This window comes from Oryctolagus cuniculus, chromosome 1, assembly GCF_051225735.1.
Source record: "Oryctolagus cuniculus isolate XC-2025 breed Fujian yellow rabbit chromosome 1, ASM5122573v1, whole genome shotgun sequence".
Taxonomy (NCBI): Eukaryota; Metazoa; Chordata; class Mammalia; order Lagomorpha; family Leporidae; genus Oryctolagus; species Oryctolagus cuniculus.
The window spans coordinates 180,814,112-180,833,921 of record NC_142867.1 but is presented as its reverse complement, the minus strand read 5'-3'; the positions used below and the strand labels follow the sequence as shown (position 1 = coordinate 180,833,921).

The following is a 19,810-nucleotide window of genomic DNA, read 5'->3' as shown; positions in this document are numbered from 1 at the left end:
AAAGGTACCTCCTTCTTTGATGACCTGTTCTTTCCACTGGGATCTCACTCACAGAGATATTTTTGCCAGAGTGTCTTGGCTTTCCATGCCTGAAATACTCTCATGGGCTTTTCAGCCAGATCCGAATGGCTTTAGGGCTGATTCTGAGGCAAGAGTGCTATTTAGGACATCTGCCATTCTATAAGTCTGCTGAGTATCTCGCTTCCCATGCTGGATCACTCTCCCCTTTATTTATTCTATCGGTTAGTGTTAGCAGGTACTAGACTTGTTTATGTGCTCCCTTTGACTCTTAGTCTTTTCATTATGATCAATTGTGAACTGAAATTGATCCCTTGGAATAGTGAGATGGCATTGGTACATGCCACCTTGATGGGATTGAATTGGAATCCCCTGGTATGTTTCTAACTCTACCATTTGGGGCAAGTCAGCTTGAGCATGTCCCAAATTATACATCTCTTCCCTCTCTTATTCCCACCCTTATGTTTAACAGGGATCACATTTCAGTTAATTTTCAACACTTAAGAATAACTGTGTGATAATTACAGAATTAAACCAGTCATATTAAGTAGAACAAACAAAAAAAATACAAAGAGGGATAATGTATTAAGTTGTTCATTAACAGGGCTATTGTCGCTCCCCCTCTTCACAGAGGAACGACACAGGACCCTGCGCTGTTCTTTTGTCTGCTCGGCCCTCCCCGGGTTTGCTGCTGGTTCTTCCCGGGTTGGCTGCTGTCCCTTCCACCTCCGTGGAAGGGCGGTTCCCCCTGGCCACTTTCCCCACTTCCGCAGGGGAGCAGCACACCGCCGGCCGGCTCTCTCAGGGGCTGCACAGGTGTTCCCTCAGATGTTCCCCTTAGATGTTCCTCGTGCATGTTGTCTCTCTCCTCCTTTATAGTCCTCTTCCACCAATCCCAACTCTGCTACCCACACGCCGAGTATGCTGCTCTCCTCCAATCAGGAGCAGGTCCTACAGTTTATTGGTTGAACTGGAGGCAGCTGTGTAGAAGCTGTTTCTCCCTTCTCAGCGCCATATTGTGGGAGATCAGATGCATAGAATAAGTCTTAATTCCAGTAACTTAGTCTAGTCCGAGTTGCTCCCCACAGGCTATGCTGATCAAGTCACCGTTTCTCATAGTGTCCATTTCACTTCAGGAGGTTTCCTTTTTGGTGTTGTCAGTTGTCACCGATCAGGGAGAACATATGGTATTTGTCCCTTTTGGACTGGCTTAATTCACTCAGCATGATGTGTTCCAGATTCCTCCATTTTGTTGCAAATGACTGGATTTCGCTGTTTCTTACTGCGGTATAGTATTCTAAAGAATACATATCCCATAATTTCTTTATCCAATCTACCGTTGATGGGCATTTAGGTTGGTTCCAGGTCTTGGCTATTGTGAATTGTGCTGCGATAAACATTAGGGTGCAGACCGCTTTTTTGTTTGCCAATTTAAACTCCTTTGGGTAAATTCCAAGGAGTGGGATGGCTGGGTCGAACGGTAGGGTTATATTCAGGTTTCTGAGGAATCTCCAGACTGACTTCCATAGTGGCTTGACCAGTTTGTATTCCCACCAACAGTGGGTTAGTGTCCCTTTTTCCCCACATCCTCGCCAGCATCTGTTGTTGGTAGATTTCTGTATGTGAGCCATTCTAACCGGGGTGAGGTGAAACCTCATTGTGGTTTTGATTTGCATTTCCCTGATTGCTAGTGACCTTGAACATTTTTTCATGTGCCTGTTGGCCATTTGGATTTCCTCTTTTGAAAAATGTCTATTGAGGTCCTTGGCCCATCGCACAGAGACATTTGTTTGAGGGGTGGCTGAAATATAATTTCTTTCCTGATTAAAAAAATGCACCCACAAATGGAGCCTACCACTTTTTTTTGACAGGCAGAGTTAGTGAGAGAGAGAGAGAGAGAGAGAGAGATAGAGAGAAAGGTCTTCCTTCTGTTGGTTCACCCCCCAGATGGTTGCTACAGCATGATCTGGTTGCTGCACTGATCTGAAGCCAGGAGCCAAGTGCTTCTTCCTGGTCTCCCATGCAGTTGCAGGACCCAAGAACTTGGGCCATCCTCCACTGGCCTTCCCGGGCCACAGCAGAGAGCTAGACTGGAAGAGGAGCATCCGGGACAGAATCTGGTGCCCCAGATGCTAGAACCCCTAGAACCCCAGGTGCTGGCGCTGCAGGCAGATGACTAGCCAAGTGAGCCATGGCGCTGGCCATCACTTTCAATCTTCTTGTTGAAGTTGTAATCCTTGACACTACTGCAGCCATCCGGTGACTCCAAGTAAAAATATCAAGATTATGAGGATGGCCATTCCAATAGAGTGGGTAAAAAAAACCCTTGAAACTACCTATCCTTTGACTTCTCTTTATGAGAGAACATGAGGAGTCTGAGGGACTCCTGGTTAGGTATTTACCTATCTGTAGCCATAAGAATACTTATTGATATGTTCACAGTCTATGGCATAAGCAACCAGTAGAAGACTTTTAAGAAATGCTGTAACACAATGAAATTTGCATTTTAGAAAGATCCCTCTGATCAAGCCAAGTAAAAACTGGAGGGCAAAACCAGAAGAAAACAAATAGGATACACAATAGAGGAAGTAGGGATACAGAGAAGGGGACAGAGCTTCTGAACTCCCAGAATGAAACAGAAGAGATAAAAAGAAAAAAACATTGATAAGTAAAATGTACAGGACTCGGTTGTTCCTAAGGGAACTAGAAGATGAGATGAAGAGACAAGAATAAATTCTAAGTTTGAAGTTTGGATGATGAGGTAGGTTAATGAATTCACCTCTTAATGTGTAGAATTTACAGAAAGGAACAAAGATGGAATAGAAATTATGTTTTCTGTTTGGGACACTGGATTTGAGGATCCAAGTGGAGATTTCCAGTGGGAGGCTGTATTTTACATATGGAACTCAGAAAATCTGTACTTAGAGACTTCCAACATTATCGACATGTCCATGGTAACTGAAGTCCTGAAAGTAGATCTAGTTACTCTGTTGGGAGCACCTATATAGAGAGGCAGACAAGAGCAGAGGGTCAGGGACAGACAGACAGGAAAAGAGTCACATGAGACTGCAAAACAGCAAAGTGTGAAAGCAAAGAGAATAATGCGGCTCCAAGGGCAAAGAAGCAGACAAGAGCGTGAGTCAGGTTGTACCTGATGGGGTAAGATCCCTGAGGTTTCAAGCAATGGTGTAGGCATGAACCTTGAAAAAAAAAAAATTCAGATGATAGTTCCTTCTAAAGCTACTTAAATCCAACACCTTGGTAGAAAACTCATTTGCAAGTTAATTACTGGGTCTCTTCCCTATTCCAGGAATAATGCAAACAAGGGTCTTGGCACAGCATCAAAACATCTGGGTAGACACTCCAGCTGTTAACTACACTGGTTATCATGGGTATACTCACCTTTCAAGGGCCCAATCTGCTTGGGGGAATCTGGGAGCCTGCAGGCCTGGGGAATCAGCATCATCAGATTTAGAAGGCCCAGCATCCCCCAGGGCACTGCTACTGAATCCCCATTATGATCAGAATTCCCCCTCTACCTCTAGCTTCCTCTTAATATGTAGGAAACCATTCCACTCCTACAGATGGTGGTCTATGTCATGTTTGGTCCAAATAAGCTTCTCTTCCACAGAGGAGGTGAAAGAAGCTGGGGTAAAGATGAAACACAGCCTTGTGTCCCCCCGATAAAGTCATGGAAACAATCTCAAGCAAAATATCAGGGATCAGAGGGATACGCCCTCCCGTGCTACCACTCAATAGGTGGCACAGCACAAAGGAAGCTTTGCATGCTTCTGATGATAGCTGCAGGACAGTATAAACTCACATTATCTCAGGACTTGACCACCATCTCCCAACATCCTTTATCTTACCTGGTAACAGCCCCAAACATGCACTGTAACATGCAGAACACTCTGAAATCAGTCAGTTCCATGAGTTCAGATGTTCCTTCTGAAGACTTCACTAGCTAGAAGGAAGTGAATCAATGCTGGAAATCAAGGCCAATGGCCCTCTTCAGATACGTGGACAAGGATCACCCAAAGGGGTTGGTGTTACAGTCCTGTGGATTAAGCTGCTCCTTGCGATGACAGCAACCCATACAGGAGTACCAGTTTGAGTCTCACCTGTTCTTCCTCCCATCCAGCTCCCTGCTAATGCAGTAAAAAAGTGTATGATGGCCCAAGTACTTGGGACCCTGCTGTCCATTGGAAGGCCCGGCTTTATCTTGGCTCACCCCCAGCTCTTGAGGCCATTTGAGGAGTGAACAAGAGGATGGAACATCTCTCCCTGTCTCTCCCTCTTTGCCCCATCACTCTGCTTTCCAATAAATAAATAATTTTTTTAAGTTCCAAAGTATTTATGTATTTTTAAAAAACACAGAGAGCAAGTTCTAGAATTTCCCCAGCTTAAAGATTCTTGGGCCTGCATCCTAAAACACATGAAATACCATATTTTAAGAGAGAGAAGAGGAAGTGGCATTAACTTATTTCTGAAGAGGAGTCTTGCTCTTCACACAATCTGAACAGTCTCCAACAATGTCCAGTGAAGGGGAGCCGGACTAGTGGAAGGTGCATTCCAGACCTCCCGGCAGGAAGGACCTCCTGGTAGAAATAATTGCATCAGGGCTATCAGAGCACAGTGAAGCTGAACATTGCCACTACCAACCAGCTGAACTCAGATTAAGCACACCAAGATTAAAATTTAGCATTCTGTACAGCTCACCTACACAGACGAGGCAGATTGGATGATGCAGTCTTTTTAGCCTATGTGATAGTTTTCCCACCAGCTGGCATCCCACATTGCTTGAGTGAATGTTTAACTATTGTTAAATAAATAAATCCTTGCTGCTAGTCCTCCTGAGACCTATTACATAGGACTGCCCATGTGAGAAACAGCTTGCTCACACAAATCAATCCTTGAAATTTGAAGCATCTGGCCTAGTGACTTCAATTTTAGGCTTACATTTGAAAGCATGGCTTGATTGCTGTGTTCATTTAGCATCTCTCACATAATCAGCAGTCCCACAGGCCTCTCATCAGACCTCAGCTTCAGCTCTGCTGGAGGATAACAGCCTGTATCTCTGAGAAGCTCAAAAGGACTTCCAAAACTAATTGGGGTGGCATTCCACAGATGTATTTAAGAAAACCCATACTGTCAAACATTCCCTGCAAAATTCCCGACAATCTATTAGGTCTTGACAATGGAATTAGTAGAGTCAGAGCTTGCGTATTACTTATATATGCTGTTACTGAATAACATAGCATTCTTGTTCATTCAAAAAATAAAACAATCCTCTAAACACTTGGGCTATGCTCCTGAGACTTTACATCCTGTTCAATGGAATCAGGAAATGGTCAACTCTGAATCTGGGGCAAGAACCTTACCACATGAGTCTCCTAGAAAACAAGGAAGCCAGGAGAGACAATTAAGGTTGTATCAAAAATATTCAGAATTCAACTTGAATGGACTCCCACTGGCCAACATAGGGGTAGTTTGAGTATCAGTAAGGATGACTCTAGTAGGTTGATACATCTTAGTATCTTTACATCCACACACTCATAATGATTCATCATAATCATTTGGTCACCACCAAAGGTGAATTAATTCACTATTTTGAAAACAGGAAAATAGAAGGGGAAAAAAACACAAATTTTATACTGCCTATTCTATAATGATTATACACCAGAGAAACAAGCAGCAGATAAAAAGCAGTTTCTCTTTACAGAAATATTCTAGTAAAAATGAAGGAATGATGAGATTAGAATATTAACTTTACAACTCCTCAAGAATTAATTTACCTAAGGAATCAATGGCTGTCAAAGTCACAAAAAGTTAAATCATCAAAAATTAAAATTCTTGTGGACAAACACAACAAAAGATAGCCTTGCTAAAAACCCAAGCACTTCTCTAGTTCTGTGTACCAAATTACTGCGGACAAAGAGGATAGTGTGAAACACCATTGAATGAACATACAGGCTGTGCTTATATCCTGAATAAATTGCAATAAATTTAAAAAGGGAGAGGAAACTGATAGATTGTCTTCAGTGACATACCGACCCTCCTTCATATTAAAAGGAAACTCTGGATTCCTTCATGCTTTTTTATTGACCTCAGAGTGATCCTGACCCCCTTCAAACTCAAAGTCACAGTTTTCCCACGACCTGAGCTATGGCAATGCTCTTACTCTGACACAGTATTAGTCCTCAGATCCTTCCTCCTGCCCCAATGTTCTTGAGATCCCATCCCTCATCTTCTTCAGTTCATTTACATAAACTGAAGCCTTATTACTTACATATTATCAGCCCCGTTTGATCTAAATATGCCACAGCACTGATTTTACCCAAGATTTCTGGTTGTGGGAAGATCAAGGGGATTGGAAAGATGTCACTTGTGCTAGAAGTGCTGGTCAAAAGGGACTCTGATTCAAAGTAGTTGTCCAAGAATAAAGAACGGTAGAGCACATCCGAGCCACAATCCTTAACATGCAGCCAAGAGTCAAGATGCAGGGAGATCAAATATAAACATCAAATCAAAGGGAAGAAGATATTATAAATAAAATTAAGAGCCAAAAACCAATTAGGACCCAGATTGGAGGAGAAAGAAGAAGAGAAAAACTGAGAGCTTAATTGGATACAAGGGGCAGGGTGGACATTGATTGATTTTTGTTTGTCCAGCATTCTCCTTTCAATTAGGGAGCTACTTCCCTCCAAATGAAAGCCTTGCCCCTCCTCCTCCACAAGGGATGGCAATGTGCAATGCTGAGACCATCAAGGGGCCATACGCACCTAATCACAGTGAAAGGACCATAGTGACTGGTCCAAGGATAGACACAGATCCTTGACAGGCCAACCAGAGTTCTTCCATTAAATTTGGATATGAGAGAGAAAGGGCACCTCTTTCTGTAAGGGTAAAGACATACATCTGTCAGCAATCATCTTGCCCATGATGTGCAAAGAGTTGTCTGTGGCAGGAGACACTTTAACAAGCACATTAAGAGCAGGAGAAATATGCAGAGCTGTGAAACTCTTCTTTTAAAATGAGGACAATAAACTCCAGGGACATGACTTATGCCATGAGATCTAGTCACCCAAAGTAAGCCCCATCATTAAGCTTACCAATTACATGTGCCAAGTCATTCCTTATTTATGCTTTAGTGTGTGTTAGGTTACTGTCATTTGCCACCAAGACTTCACTGAACAATGTGTAGGACAGGTATTAACTGTCTCCATTCAAGACCCTCACAGGCAATGGCTTGTCCAGTTTGTCCACTTATTTGGTTTCCCCAGTTTGCCACCACCATTCTTTAAAATCTCATTGGCTTTAATCATATAGCTCCTGCTTTCTCCCTAGCATGAAGAATAAATAGCTTCTTACTGAGTGATTTTGTATTATTCTATACTGCATACAGTCTCCAAATAACCAAAGCCACAAACTGTCATGGTTTAATGTTATATTTGTTGAGAAAAGGTGCATAAATAGTATTTTTAAATGCACCCATTTTCCCATTGATTTAAATTACCACTTAAGAAATGTTTTACAGAGGAAGACTCTGAGGCAGGAGTCAGAAGAACAGATTCTAATGCCTGAACCCATGAGCCTTGGCTTGGTTTGATTAAATCATGTGGCACGCTTACTCTGTGTCTTGACCTATTTTAAACATTTCACATAAAATAACTCATTTAATCCTTAATAATCTATAACAATTAGGCCAGTGCTATTAAATCCCCATTTGATAAATAAAGAAACTGAGACACAGAAAGCTTAAATAATCTTCCAAACATAACAGGGTTAGTAAATGCTGGGGACAAGGGGCAGTCATGTGTTTTGAATTTGGGGACATGTGTCCCTCATCCATAAAATATGAATTATTTGAAATGCTGTGTGCAATGTTGCAAGAAAAGCAGAGGCTTTGGAATCAGGAGAATTTGGTCTTGAATTCTGAGCTGCAGTTCCTTCACATGCAAGGTTGACAACACCTTTCTCTTGGGTTTGTGGTGTGGATGAAATGAAATAACATATGTCAAGTACCTATGAAAGGCTTTGGAAAACCCCTCCTCTGGTGAAGCAGATAGAATTAACAGAGCAAGACTTTTAGGCTGGACACTCAAAGCAAATTGGATTAAGAGACTATTGTCTATAGATTTTTAAGTAAAATACTTGAAGCATTTGAATCCTTTCCTAGGACAGAAAGATATACTCGCCACAAGTGAGGTAAGAGAGTTGCCATTAGAGATGACCAGGTGTATGGTTTCTACCCTGAGGAAAAAGTGGATTGAACCATATACTCCCCTCTCCAGGAAATACTCACCAAGTGGCCACCACAGAGGCTCAGCCTTGTGTGTAGACAGAACCTCTGTATATTCCAGTATCACCAAATGAGTTGTGCCAGCTCAGGGGTCAAGACCTTGAAGACAATTGAAACATCATGGCTTCAGCTGGGAGCTATATCAGCAATGTCAGTGTCTGAACAGTGTTTGGATAAACACAGAAGACGGTGAAAGCTTCTCACTTCTCTTCCACCCACAGAGATGACACCTCCATCTCATGACAAAAAGAATCTGAGTAGGAATTCTATGATGCATCACCATCCACGCATACACACGGCTGCATGAGATGCAAATGCCCCAGTTTTCCTCCAGGAGGTCATACATCAGGATAGAAACAAAGTTGATAGGAGTAATGCTATTTTGAGCAAAGCTAGGAGACAGCTATAATCCTCAAAGTCAAAAACATGGAAGACCTGTCCAAAGGAGCCAAATTGGGTGGGTGCAGGGGAATGCTTAGTGAGCCTGCTCAGGGGCTCAGGAGATGTCAGCAATACCCTTCCGCCAAGTAAGGAGCTTCCCCTGATGTGACAGGTAATTATCCCTATATATAACAAGAGTTGCAAAACCTGGAGAGAGAAGGGCAGAAATGGACTGAGCAGAAGCTGCATGGCGTGTGGTATAGTGTACAGTGTGCATTACTTCAAAACCATTTTACCAGGACTGGCATTGTGGTACAGCTGTTAAAGCCTCCCCCTACCACACTGTCATCCCATATGGGTGCCGGTTCATGTCCCAGCTGCTCCACTTCCAATCCAGCTCCCTGCTAATGGCCTGATAAAAGCAGCAAAAAGTGGCCCAAGGGCTTGGGCCTCTGCACCCACATGGGAGACCTGGATGAAGCTTCTGACTCCTGGCCTCAAAAGTTAGCATCAGAAATGGCCCTATAAAGCAAATGCTCAGAATGGAATATTGGAGCACATTACCCACCTGCCAGATGGCAAATATTTCTTTGAAGGACACAGCACCACAATTACTGACTTCTACCTGTGAGGTTCAGGTTTGGGTACAAGTGGAAGGTGAAGAGTTAAACATGGGACTTGAATAGTACAGGACAATGGCTGTTACAGGAATTGTGGGATTGATTGGCTTTGATAGCTATCTTGAGGATCTTGAAAAACTAAATTATGGCTATGGGTCAGGCAACCATAAAGTGAAAACAGAGATCCTCAGGAAAGCTCTTAGGAGGCCTCATTCCATGCAGTACAGGGTAGACTATAGGAATCAGTTCAGAACCTCTCCAAGAGGCATAGCTATGAAGAAAACGGAAGGCACAGTCTCAGCAGTTCTTTTATAGCCGAGCCAGGAGAAGTGGGGTCCAGAAAGCTGTGATGGAGTTGTCTAGGTCTAGGCTTGAATAATCCTATCAGAGGCAATCTTTCTGTTTTTAGAAATCCTGAGTCTGGAGCTTTGCAAGCTCTGCTCCTGCTGCCTGTAGGCCGATCAAGTATTACAGTTCAGTACAGCAGGAACAGGGGAATATAATCCCTGCTCTGGGAGAAAGGACCTACCCATTGAAGGAAGAGTGGTCTATGACATACTGGTAGGAGCCACAGGAAGATACCTGAGAGTGGTGCTGAGAGTGGTGTACTGGGGATGGGTTATAGGGAATACAAAGCTGAAGTGGGAAGACTGAAGGGCATGGGGTGTCTCATCTGTTTTTCAGCATTCACTCTTGTAGCCAGTCTTAATGTGCTTCTGGGATAGCTCCTTGAAACTTGGACATGATAACAACCTGCAGTAAACGGCGTAGAGATGATGGAGCTACCTTGCATAGTGGATAAGGGAGAAGATTTATGGAGCTAAGCACATTACATGGGATGGTAGCTAATCATACTGGAACTATTTGATAATGAAGCCTTTTTTTCCATTTAACTAGAATGTCTCACTTTTTGTACTTTAGAACACTATGGGGGGGTGCACTATGGTGCAGGTTAAGTCGCTGCTTGGAACACTTGCATTACTTATCAGAGTGCTTGGGATCAAGTCTCACCTCCACTTCCAATATAATTTCCTGCTAATGCACATGGGAGGCAGTAGATAGCTGAGGTACTTGGATTCCTGCCAGTCATGTGAGTCTCTCTCTCTCTCCACCTCCGTCACTCTGCCTTTCAAATAAATAAATATATCTTTAAAAAAAAACTACATATTATTCACATATTAGTGGTTGTCAAGAGATGGGGTATGGGGTACAAGCACAAATTAGCTGTTCATGGGCAAAGATTATTCCAAGGTGATGAGAATGTTTCAAAATTGGAATTTAGAGATGGTTGCATGAGTCTATGACTTAACAGAAAATCACTACACTGTACATTTTAGGTAAGTCAATTTCATATGTAAATTGTACAATAGAGTTGACTTTGATACTACTTTTTCTAAGAACATGATTGATACCCTAACTTGTATTACTATCTCTGGAGATTACAGTTTTTAAGGTTGCTATCCAAGGTGAAATACTGTGACCCAGAATGTCTTTTTCAGTTTAGTTTCAGAAAGCTGGGGTGAGACCACAGTGCTAGCTACAAAGCATCAGGCAGTTTCAGGTTTGGGTTATTCTTACACTACAAACATGAAGCCATTGGAAGCTGCGAGTCACTTCGTCTTAACTGAGTAACTATGCTAACTGATGAAAAATCATGGTTTCTTTGTTAGAAAAGCAGGGGCTAGACCAACCCTCTTCCTGAAGAGCAGGTATTACTTGACTAGATGTCAATCTGACAATTAGCCCTGCTAAAAATGACTGAGCGGTTCAAGGACCAATAGTTTAAGCAGCATGGCATGCAGGAAAAGGGACATCTTATGCTCTGGATGTTTATAAAACCATTAAGTAAATTTGTTAGATTTTTAACTAATTAAATTGTTTTTGGCCAGCAGAGGGCAATCTATGTTCCCTGAAACTACTTAGTAGATTTTTTTTAAAGGAAATAGTGTAAAAAACAATATAAAATCATCAGAAGGCACCAAAACTTATGACTGGGCATGTTAAGTCAGCTAGTCCTGGTCTCCTTGGACTCCTGAACCCCTTTTCTCCTTTCCATCTCTATTTCCTATGTAAGATTGCAGAGCTTCTGCTGTTCCTAAAAACATAAATTGAGAAAAAGATGTTACTGCTGATGTCAGGGATTATGTCTCTGAAATACCTTCAACTATCTGTTCTTGGGAAGCACCTGCATTATAAGGTGAAAGGAACCTGGCTACTCTTCCCCCTTCTGGGTTGCAAATCCACATCTATTCACTGACCCTCTTTGGTATTCTCAGAAAACAAAGAACTCCCCTGTCTGAGCCAAGGTACCCTTGGGTGTGGCCTTGAAGACCACCTGTGTAAGAACTATGGGGGTGTGGCCAGATGCTCGTTAAATATGCAGCTCTTGGTCCAACTCTAACTGAATCAGGACCTCTAGTGTCAGGACCTTGGAACCTGCATTTTACCACATGCTTATCGTGATTCTGCTGTCGCTATCAACTGAAACGTGTGACCCTTGGATCAAAATGAGAACAAGAGCAACATCACCTGAGGAGCTGAAGTCTAACTGTAGACATACCTCTCTCTGATTCCCTCCGGAGACATAGGAAAAGTGTGGCAAAGCACAAAGGCATGGCTTGGACAAAGGTGGGATTCCAGATCCAGTGCATCTCTTCTGTCATCAGCAAAGTTTGAAGAAACACCAGAAGTCCTACATTTGCAAGATCGCTCTGAGGGGGGGTGGAAATTCATGCACTAGATGTTACCGAATCAATCAATCGTGAATGTCTCAAATGAAGTAAAAAATAGTAATTAAGAGGTTTGTGAGTAGTTGGCTGCTAGTTTAAAGCAGTTTCACATGGACTAGGAGCATCTCACACTCGCCTGTATCTCACCCCTTGGGAAGATGCTATAAAGACTGACCAGATTTTCCAAGCTATGCTGAAGCAGCCATCAGAGCTTGATTGAAGTGGGAGCACTCAGGTCTGCAAAGCAGGCCTCGACTTTCCCAGCCAACATCCTCCTCAGAAAGCTCATTTGGTGTGTGAGCACAAAGAACAATTTAGTGGGGATGGGGTAGGCAATTACACAATAGTGTGTCTGTATCTGCTCATCCCTCTCAACCTCCAAGTCAGGGCCTAAATACCAGGTAACAGCTGGCTCTTCCCGGGTGGTACTACCCCAAGTGGGGCCAGAGACTGGCGAAGCACCACCACGGAGCTTGTAGGAAATGCCCATTCTTGAGAATGCTGTCCAGATGTACTGAATTAAGAGTATCTAGGAATACAGTCTGAGCACGGATTTTAACAAGACTCAGATCATTTTTTCTGTATGGAAGTCTTTTTTACAGTTCACTGTGTTTAGCTGTTTTCTTGAACATTTTTTAAAGGAATTTATTAATCCATTAGATTCTAAGGGTCACGGCAAATGCATAATTACTACAACAAAATTCGTATCAATTCTCATATTAATGTGATATTAACACAAAGAGGACAGATTCAATGTAGTTCATGGTTACAATTCTAAGAATTCCCCCCCTCCCTGTTTTTAGTTTTAGTTAAAGCTTTTATGCTCCACTAAATAAAGACTTCAAGGAGGAAAAAATACAAAGCCCTAGACTGGGCTGATTCTGATGCACATCAGTGCTTTAGATGCACTGTGTTTTCTTCCTAAACTTTTCTGATGGTAGGAACTCCCCACACCCCTGTGGGTGATTCTGAGCATCTGGTATGAGAATCTGGAAATTCAGTCTGCACCACAATTACCCCGAGGTGATTCTCATCATCAGGTAACTTTAGGAGACCCTAGGTGCCTTTCTGGTTTCTTATCTCCACCAGTCCAGATGGAGTTAGCTATGTTGATAACAGATGCACTTAACAATCGCTGGGCGGAATTGTTAAAAATGGATTCTCTGGCCTTTTCCCAAATTCGAGTGAGTCACTGTGTTCACCTTCCTTTTTGAGAACATGGTATTGAGATGGCTGCTCTCCATTCTTTTGTTTCCAAACCCCACAACTGGCTCCACTCCTGTCAGGAGCCACAGTTCTCTCCTGCCCCAGTGGCAGGCAAACAGCTGGCCATGAATTCCACAGCATGGCCATCAGTGGTTAGCATTCAATGGGCTGTTAAAATAGATCTGTTATGTTCCTTGCCTGACAGCTCCTTTGACCTAGGGGTCATAACTGGTCCCCAACAACCAGGCTTGAAATTGCTGGCATGGCCTTGTAGGATTGTTAATTCTTCTTCACCAACCATCATCCAGAACTCCCAATGGTTTCCGCAGTATCCTTCTTCAGCACAAATCCTTCCAACATCACCTTACCAACCCCAGGAGAAAGTCATATTGTAGTCATTAACTGGCTAATGGAAGTGCTTTAAAACTGTCCACGTGGTTCCATCCAGAACACTCAAAGTACACCCTTGAGGTAATCCTGATTTCCTACAAAGCATACACAGCAGAGGACTTGGCACATCCCAGGACATATGCTGCAGTGTTCCGCAGAAACCTCCACTCTTTTTTTTTTTTTTTTTTTTTTTTGATAGGCAGAGTGGACAGAGAGAGAGACAGAGAGAGAAAGGTCTTCCTTTGCCGTTGGTTCACCCTCCAATGGCCGCTGCTGCAGCCGGCGCACCGCGCTGATCCGATGGCAGGAGCCAGGATCCAGGTGCTTTTTCCTGGTCTCCCATGGGGTGCAGGGCCCAAGCACCTGGGCCATCCTCCACTGCACTCCCTGGCCACAGCAGAGAGCTGGCCTGGAAGAGGGGCAACTGGGACAGAATCCGGCGCCCCGACCGGGACTAGAACCCGGTGTGCCGGCGCCGCAAGGTGGAGGATTAGCCTATTGAGCCACGGCGCCGGCTCGCGGAAACCTCCACTCTTGGTCACATAATTCTTACACTCTACTGATTTATAAGGGAAACTAAGTATTTTCCAGCTTTAAGTTCTATCAAACCTATTAGAAAAATAGAGACAACAGCTACACTGAAACTTGTTTGCCATTTTAATTTAGCTCCACTTTAATTAGTTTATCCTGTAATCAGATGAAGAACGTTAGGAAAAATTAAACTTCAAGCTGTATTTCAGTTACTTAATTGTTTTCTATACTTAAAGCTTTGTGAAAAGATACTCACTACACTTCCATAAAAACAAGGAAATCAAACAGTTCTGAATTTGCTACACATACCCCTACTGATCTCCAAGACTCCCTCAAAGAAAGATTGAGTCCTTTGGATTCTGCAGCCAAAGGATTTTTTTTTTTTTTTCATTTCACATTGGCTCCGAATAAGATTATTTCATCTGATGTAGGGTCTTGCTGTTAGCTTCCCTTTGGGGTCATGCAGATAGTATTAAACAGGCATAGCTGAAATCAGTGTATCACATGAAAGATAACAGAATGCATTATTAGTCCAAATATGGCCAGATGCATGTATATCTCTTTGTTGACTTGGTATATCATTCAGATTACATATTATTACATCAATATCACACTATCTTAATTACTATAACTTTAAAATGTTTTAGGTCTGACGAGATAGGGCATCTTGAGTGTGGCAAGGCAAATAATGCTTTTTCAGATAAATTTTACAACAGGTTTAAGATTCAATTTGTTAATTTTCAAACACAAAGAAACCAGCTTCCTGAGATTTTGACTAAAACTGCACTGAATTCACAGATAAGTTTAGGGAGAAAAAATACTTTATGTTACTGACTTTTCTAATCCATGAACACAGAATGCCTTTCACAAATGTTCATAGATTTCTACGTAAAGATCTTGGATAATCTAGGTCAATGTCTATCAATGGGTTTTTTGATTTGTAGATATTTTCTAAATTGTTTTTTTCTAATTAGTTATTAGTATATAACAATAAAATATTTTAAACACATCTTAAATCCAGTAAAACTATTATGTTCAGGTATCTATTCTAACAGTTTATCACTGGATTCTTCTGTTTTCTACATGCATAAGGTCATTGGTAACTTCTTTTCTTGACTTAAACAATGACTTCGAAACACACTAAAACTCATAGAGCTAGCAAAAATATTTTCATGCTAGACTAGTTCACATATAGAATTTAGTAGATTAGATTAAAGCCGTTCATGCTAGATTAGAAAATACGAATCATTGGCCTTCATACAGAAGACTAGAAAGGGCACTTAACAAATACATCAAGAACATGCTCATTATCTCAGGAGCTCAGTAAATACATGGACGTATTCTGTGTGCACCACTCCTCTGTTCCACCCACCTACTCCTGCACCACACATGTACATGAAGAACAAAGAATGCCTGTTACACCTTGACTAAACTGTATTTCCATGTCTATTTCTTTCTCTCCAAGAACAAAACAAAACAGAGAACAGGTTGACATAGCATATTTTATTTGTCCCTGACATTCTTCTGATATCACCATTGACAATCATCTCATTTCTTATCAGGTCTTCCAAATTCTTCTTCTTCCTTGGATTTCCTAGAAGTTACCAGTGTCCAGGCTAGCTCATTTCTTGCTGTTGGAACTTCCCCTGCTCACAGAGAGGCAGATTTGAAGTAGAACTAGGTCTGGTTTGGTTACATCAGAGAGCAACGAAGACAAGCCCTAATCCACCCATTGTTGGACCCAAAGAACTGACACAAAATGAAGGAGCAGAGTCTTTGGTTCTGTCTTCAGCAATATTTATTGGAAACAGTAACGCTTCCCATGGCGAGAGTTTATACATTAAGCAGTAAGATTTGCCTTTCACTCCACATGATCCACTACCGCAGGTGGCACATCGGAAGCAGCACATTAAACCTCTGAAGTCAGAGTCTGTACAGCTAGATAAATAGAACTCTGGATTTCTAACAGGACTTTCATGGCTGATACAGGGGAAAAACACTGGTAAGCTTACACACAGCACTGTACACACAAAATGGGGGTGGAATAGGAAGGACGGATGTAAAAGCAAAGACTGACCTGGGAAAGAGTTTTGCATATGCAGCCACATACCTTAAACTGCTAAGCACAAAGATCATCCTTATTTGGTCCTCATTGAGGGCAGAATACGCACAAATGATGTTCAAAGAACACAAGGTTGAAGTGGAAAGGAAAGACATCAAGTGTCTCTTTATCTATGGAGCAGTGGGAAACGGTTATTAGTGTCCTTCTCCTTAAGTCTCTGTGCCAAACGGATTCACAAAACACATGACTCCTAAACAAAACCGAAGTGAAGATAGCTGTTCCCCCTCTCCTGTACCCTGCAGACGTGGCCTAGATATATATACAAGATTTCTGTACAGCAAGAAATGTGAGCTTGGAAAGCAGATCTCTTCCCAACGCCTCTCTTTTCAGCCTCTCCCACAATATGCTGACTGCAAAATGGAAATGCCCTCTCTGGCTTTACTAGGACAGGGTTGGGGAGAAACCTGGCTGTACCTCAAAAGTAGGCAGAAGTGGGAGGAATAAAGGTGACTATTTTCAGAGAATTTTTTGAACCCACAACAAACACGTTCTACTCATTCAGACCAGAAGACAATTTGCTGGTGAGGGAGGCTTTCTTTGACAACTCTGTGACTCACATATTTGTTTGGGAAGGGACGATGTGAAAGCAAGACCTTTCCCCTCTTCAAAAGGAGAACTTGAGACCTAGAGAAGGCCCCGGGTGATAGACAATATCTTCAGTAGGATGTTTTTTCTGTGAATGTGGCTCGTGGTCATATTCTAAGGAACCACAGCCTCCTGAGAACTGTGTGAACTGTAAACAGACTACTGGCTGGTCTCAGGTGGCATTTAGAAACAGCACATGCCATGCCCACCAGGCGAGGAAGATACCACCCATCACCATGCCTCTTGTCAGAGCACACAAGTCAACCAGAAACTTGGCAGGGCTTGATGACTTGGACCACTGCAGCCTGCACTTGAGATGTGTTATAAGCAGCATTACCAAAGCAGTGGTTAAACGTAACTACCTGGGTCAGGAGGAGGTGAGCCAACCATGTAACTCCCTAATGGGGCAGGGCGACCAGTATTTCCACATAATTGATGGGGAAAAAGCCTGACTGGCCATGAAGCATCCCTTCATACCAGTTCTCATCAATCTGATTAGTGAGTGTGATGATATCACCCTCCTTAAAGCCCAACTCCCCTTCATTCTCAGGTTCGAAGTCGTACAGAGCTCGGCAGCAGGGCTGATCCATTGGGGCACCTGGGAGTTGGAGCAGGAGAGAAGAACACAGAAGCACAAATGATATTTAACTCACAGTGTCCACCACCCGCTGTACCCCTCCCCAGCTTGTCATATCCCCTCTTTCCTCCTCATTCCTCCTACTGCAGAAGCTTCCTCTTAGTACTAAACTCCAATTTAGTTGCCAAGGCACTTTGTCCTCTTCCAGCTTGCCAAAGCCTTTGCAGATCTTTGCATACAACTGGCTGTCTCTGCTCCCAGTGTGAAAAGCAGTCCCATCTATTCTTATGATACATACAACAGAATTCACTGACATTTGCCTTCCTGACAATGCTGAATGACAGGAGACGCAGTGACTCAAAATGTTCATAACAAGATTTAGGTTAGTAACACAGCATGGCCAGAAGTTTTTGTACATTTGAAATAGTACAACTAATTACAAGGGCAATACTTGGCAATCTCAGAATAATAGTTCAGTTTTCATACTCCAAAATAATAAAAAACACTGGGTTCAAATTCTTATTTTGTGTGACCCTGACACTTCACTCCATCCAAAATTGGAAGTAAGAGTAGAAATTGCTTCACATTCCTCTGCAGTTATTAAATGAAACTAAATAAAAATTAAGTGATTTATACTTGGTAAAGTGTTGCATGTGAGCCATGCACTGGAGCCATGGCACATAACAATAAAATATTCTACCTTGAGTAAAATAATGAAGGGTGGAATCATACCTTAAAAGAGATTTATTTTAAATGAAAAATTTATATAGTAGGCATAAATATACGCATATAGACTGAGACAAATGCATAGGTAACTTAGAAGGGAACAAAGGGATGAATTTTGGCTTAGAGAAACCAGCATATTAATGATTCACCAAAGGAAAAGCAAGATATGTGATTGGTTTCTGAGCCGGGAGAAGCACAGGTGCAGTCAATTTACATGACTGGTCCTGAGAGCCCGCTAACAGTCTTTGCACCGCACACAAGGAGCAGCAGAATACAAAGGTGAGGGCGCCACCTGCTGGGTCAGGCATCTCTCTCGCTTTTTTTTTTTTTTTTTTTTTAAACAGTTTCCTGAGAAGATCTTAGACAAAGTTTTCTACTGTAGAACAAAGAGCAGTGTGGATACTAGAATAGGAGAAAGCCACATCTTTAACAACCGTTATCTAGTTTAAGACAGCTCCCACTTCTTCAACTAAGCAAGGTTGAAAATGTCAATACAAGCTTTGGTTCAATCTGTGTGTAGAAGGTGGAGAGGGTGACAACAAAAAGAATTCATCATTGGTATGAATCAATGTTTGGGAGATGAAATACAATCTAGCTATTATTATACCAATCACAGGACCACAGCAAGATAAACTGTTCAGGCATGAGGGGGTGGGAAAGGGAACCTAGCAAGTGTCGAGGTTTGAAATGTATCTCTCTGCAAATGCATTCAACCTTATGCTCCTGCCACTCAAGAAGTCCGACTCATGTTCCTGGAGCTGCTGTCTGTGGGTGACATGTGAATGTTTATGGGCACACACCGCCCAAGCTTTCATTTTGGTGCATTCTGGATTCACAAAAGGTAAAAAAGCAAGAATAAAAAAAAGATGACACTCCCTCAACAAGCCCACAAGTTTGGGTGACTTATGACTGCAAAGGACAGCCAAACTCAAAAGTGTTCGTTAGGACGTTAGTGTGTGCTGGTGACCAAGGAGGAGAAAATGGACATGTAAGAGGAGTTTTATAAATTACAGACACAGAAGGAGGAGGGGGAGGGAAAGAAAAGTGAAAGGTATTCCTTTAATAGTGCACCTGACAAACCACCCTGTAAGAAATGGATTACTGTGTATCTCTTATGCAGCCAGATTTGATTATTCCTAGGGTTTCTGGAAAGGTGCCAGCAGATTTGCCAAGGGCCCATGCAATGGAGTCTGCAGGCCTCGGCAGCTTACCTGCGGGCTTGGGAGTGCTCGTGTGGGAGAGACCCCCATTGGGCTGAGTACTGTCTCCCGTGGGAAATTCCAGGCTCATGCGGGGTTTAGGCTGATATTCTCTCCTAGGTTGAGAAGAAGCTTGTCTTATTCTGTATGGAAAAGAAAACAGGGGGGGAGATGATGCAGTTAAATGGGAAGTGAAAACAAAAGCAATACCATCCAGCAAGTGTGTGTTTGAGTCTCCCACAAATCTACCAGGAAAGGGTGCAGGAAATCCAAAAAGCATGTCTGTGACACTGAGATGTCTCACGAGGTCACAGCCATACTGTCTTCATTCTTTCTCTCAAGCCCTCATTTCTTCCCATATTTACATAGAGCTCTCTCTCTTTTTTTTAAAAAAAAACAAGATTTATTTATTTGAAAGGGAAAG

General features: G+C 42.4%; 1 protein-coding gene across 1 annotated transcript in view; it reads right to left on the bottom strand.

Moving 5' to 3' along the window:
* Positions 1–17,282: 17,282 nt before the first annotated feature.
* SH3GL2 (SH3 domain containing GRB2 like 2, endophilin A1) overlaps positions 17,283–19,810 on the bottom strand; it is a gene marked incomplete at its 5' end in the record, with an annotated part of 52,318 nt that continues 49,790 nt past the window's right edge. The window contains 2 exon segments of the mRNA NM_001329079.1: positions 17,283–17,482; positions 19,399–19,529. Of these exon segments, the coding sequence (NP_001316008.1) occupies positions 17,283–17,482; positions 19,399–19,529 (331 nt within the window).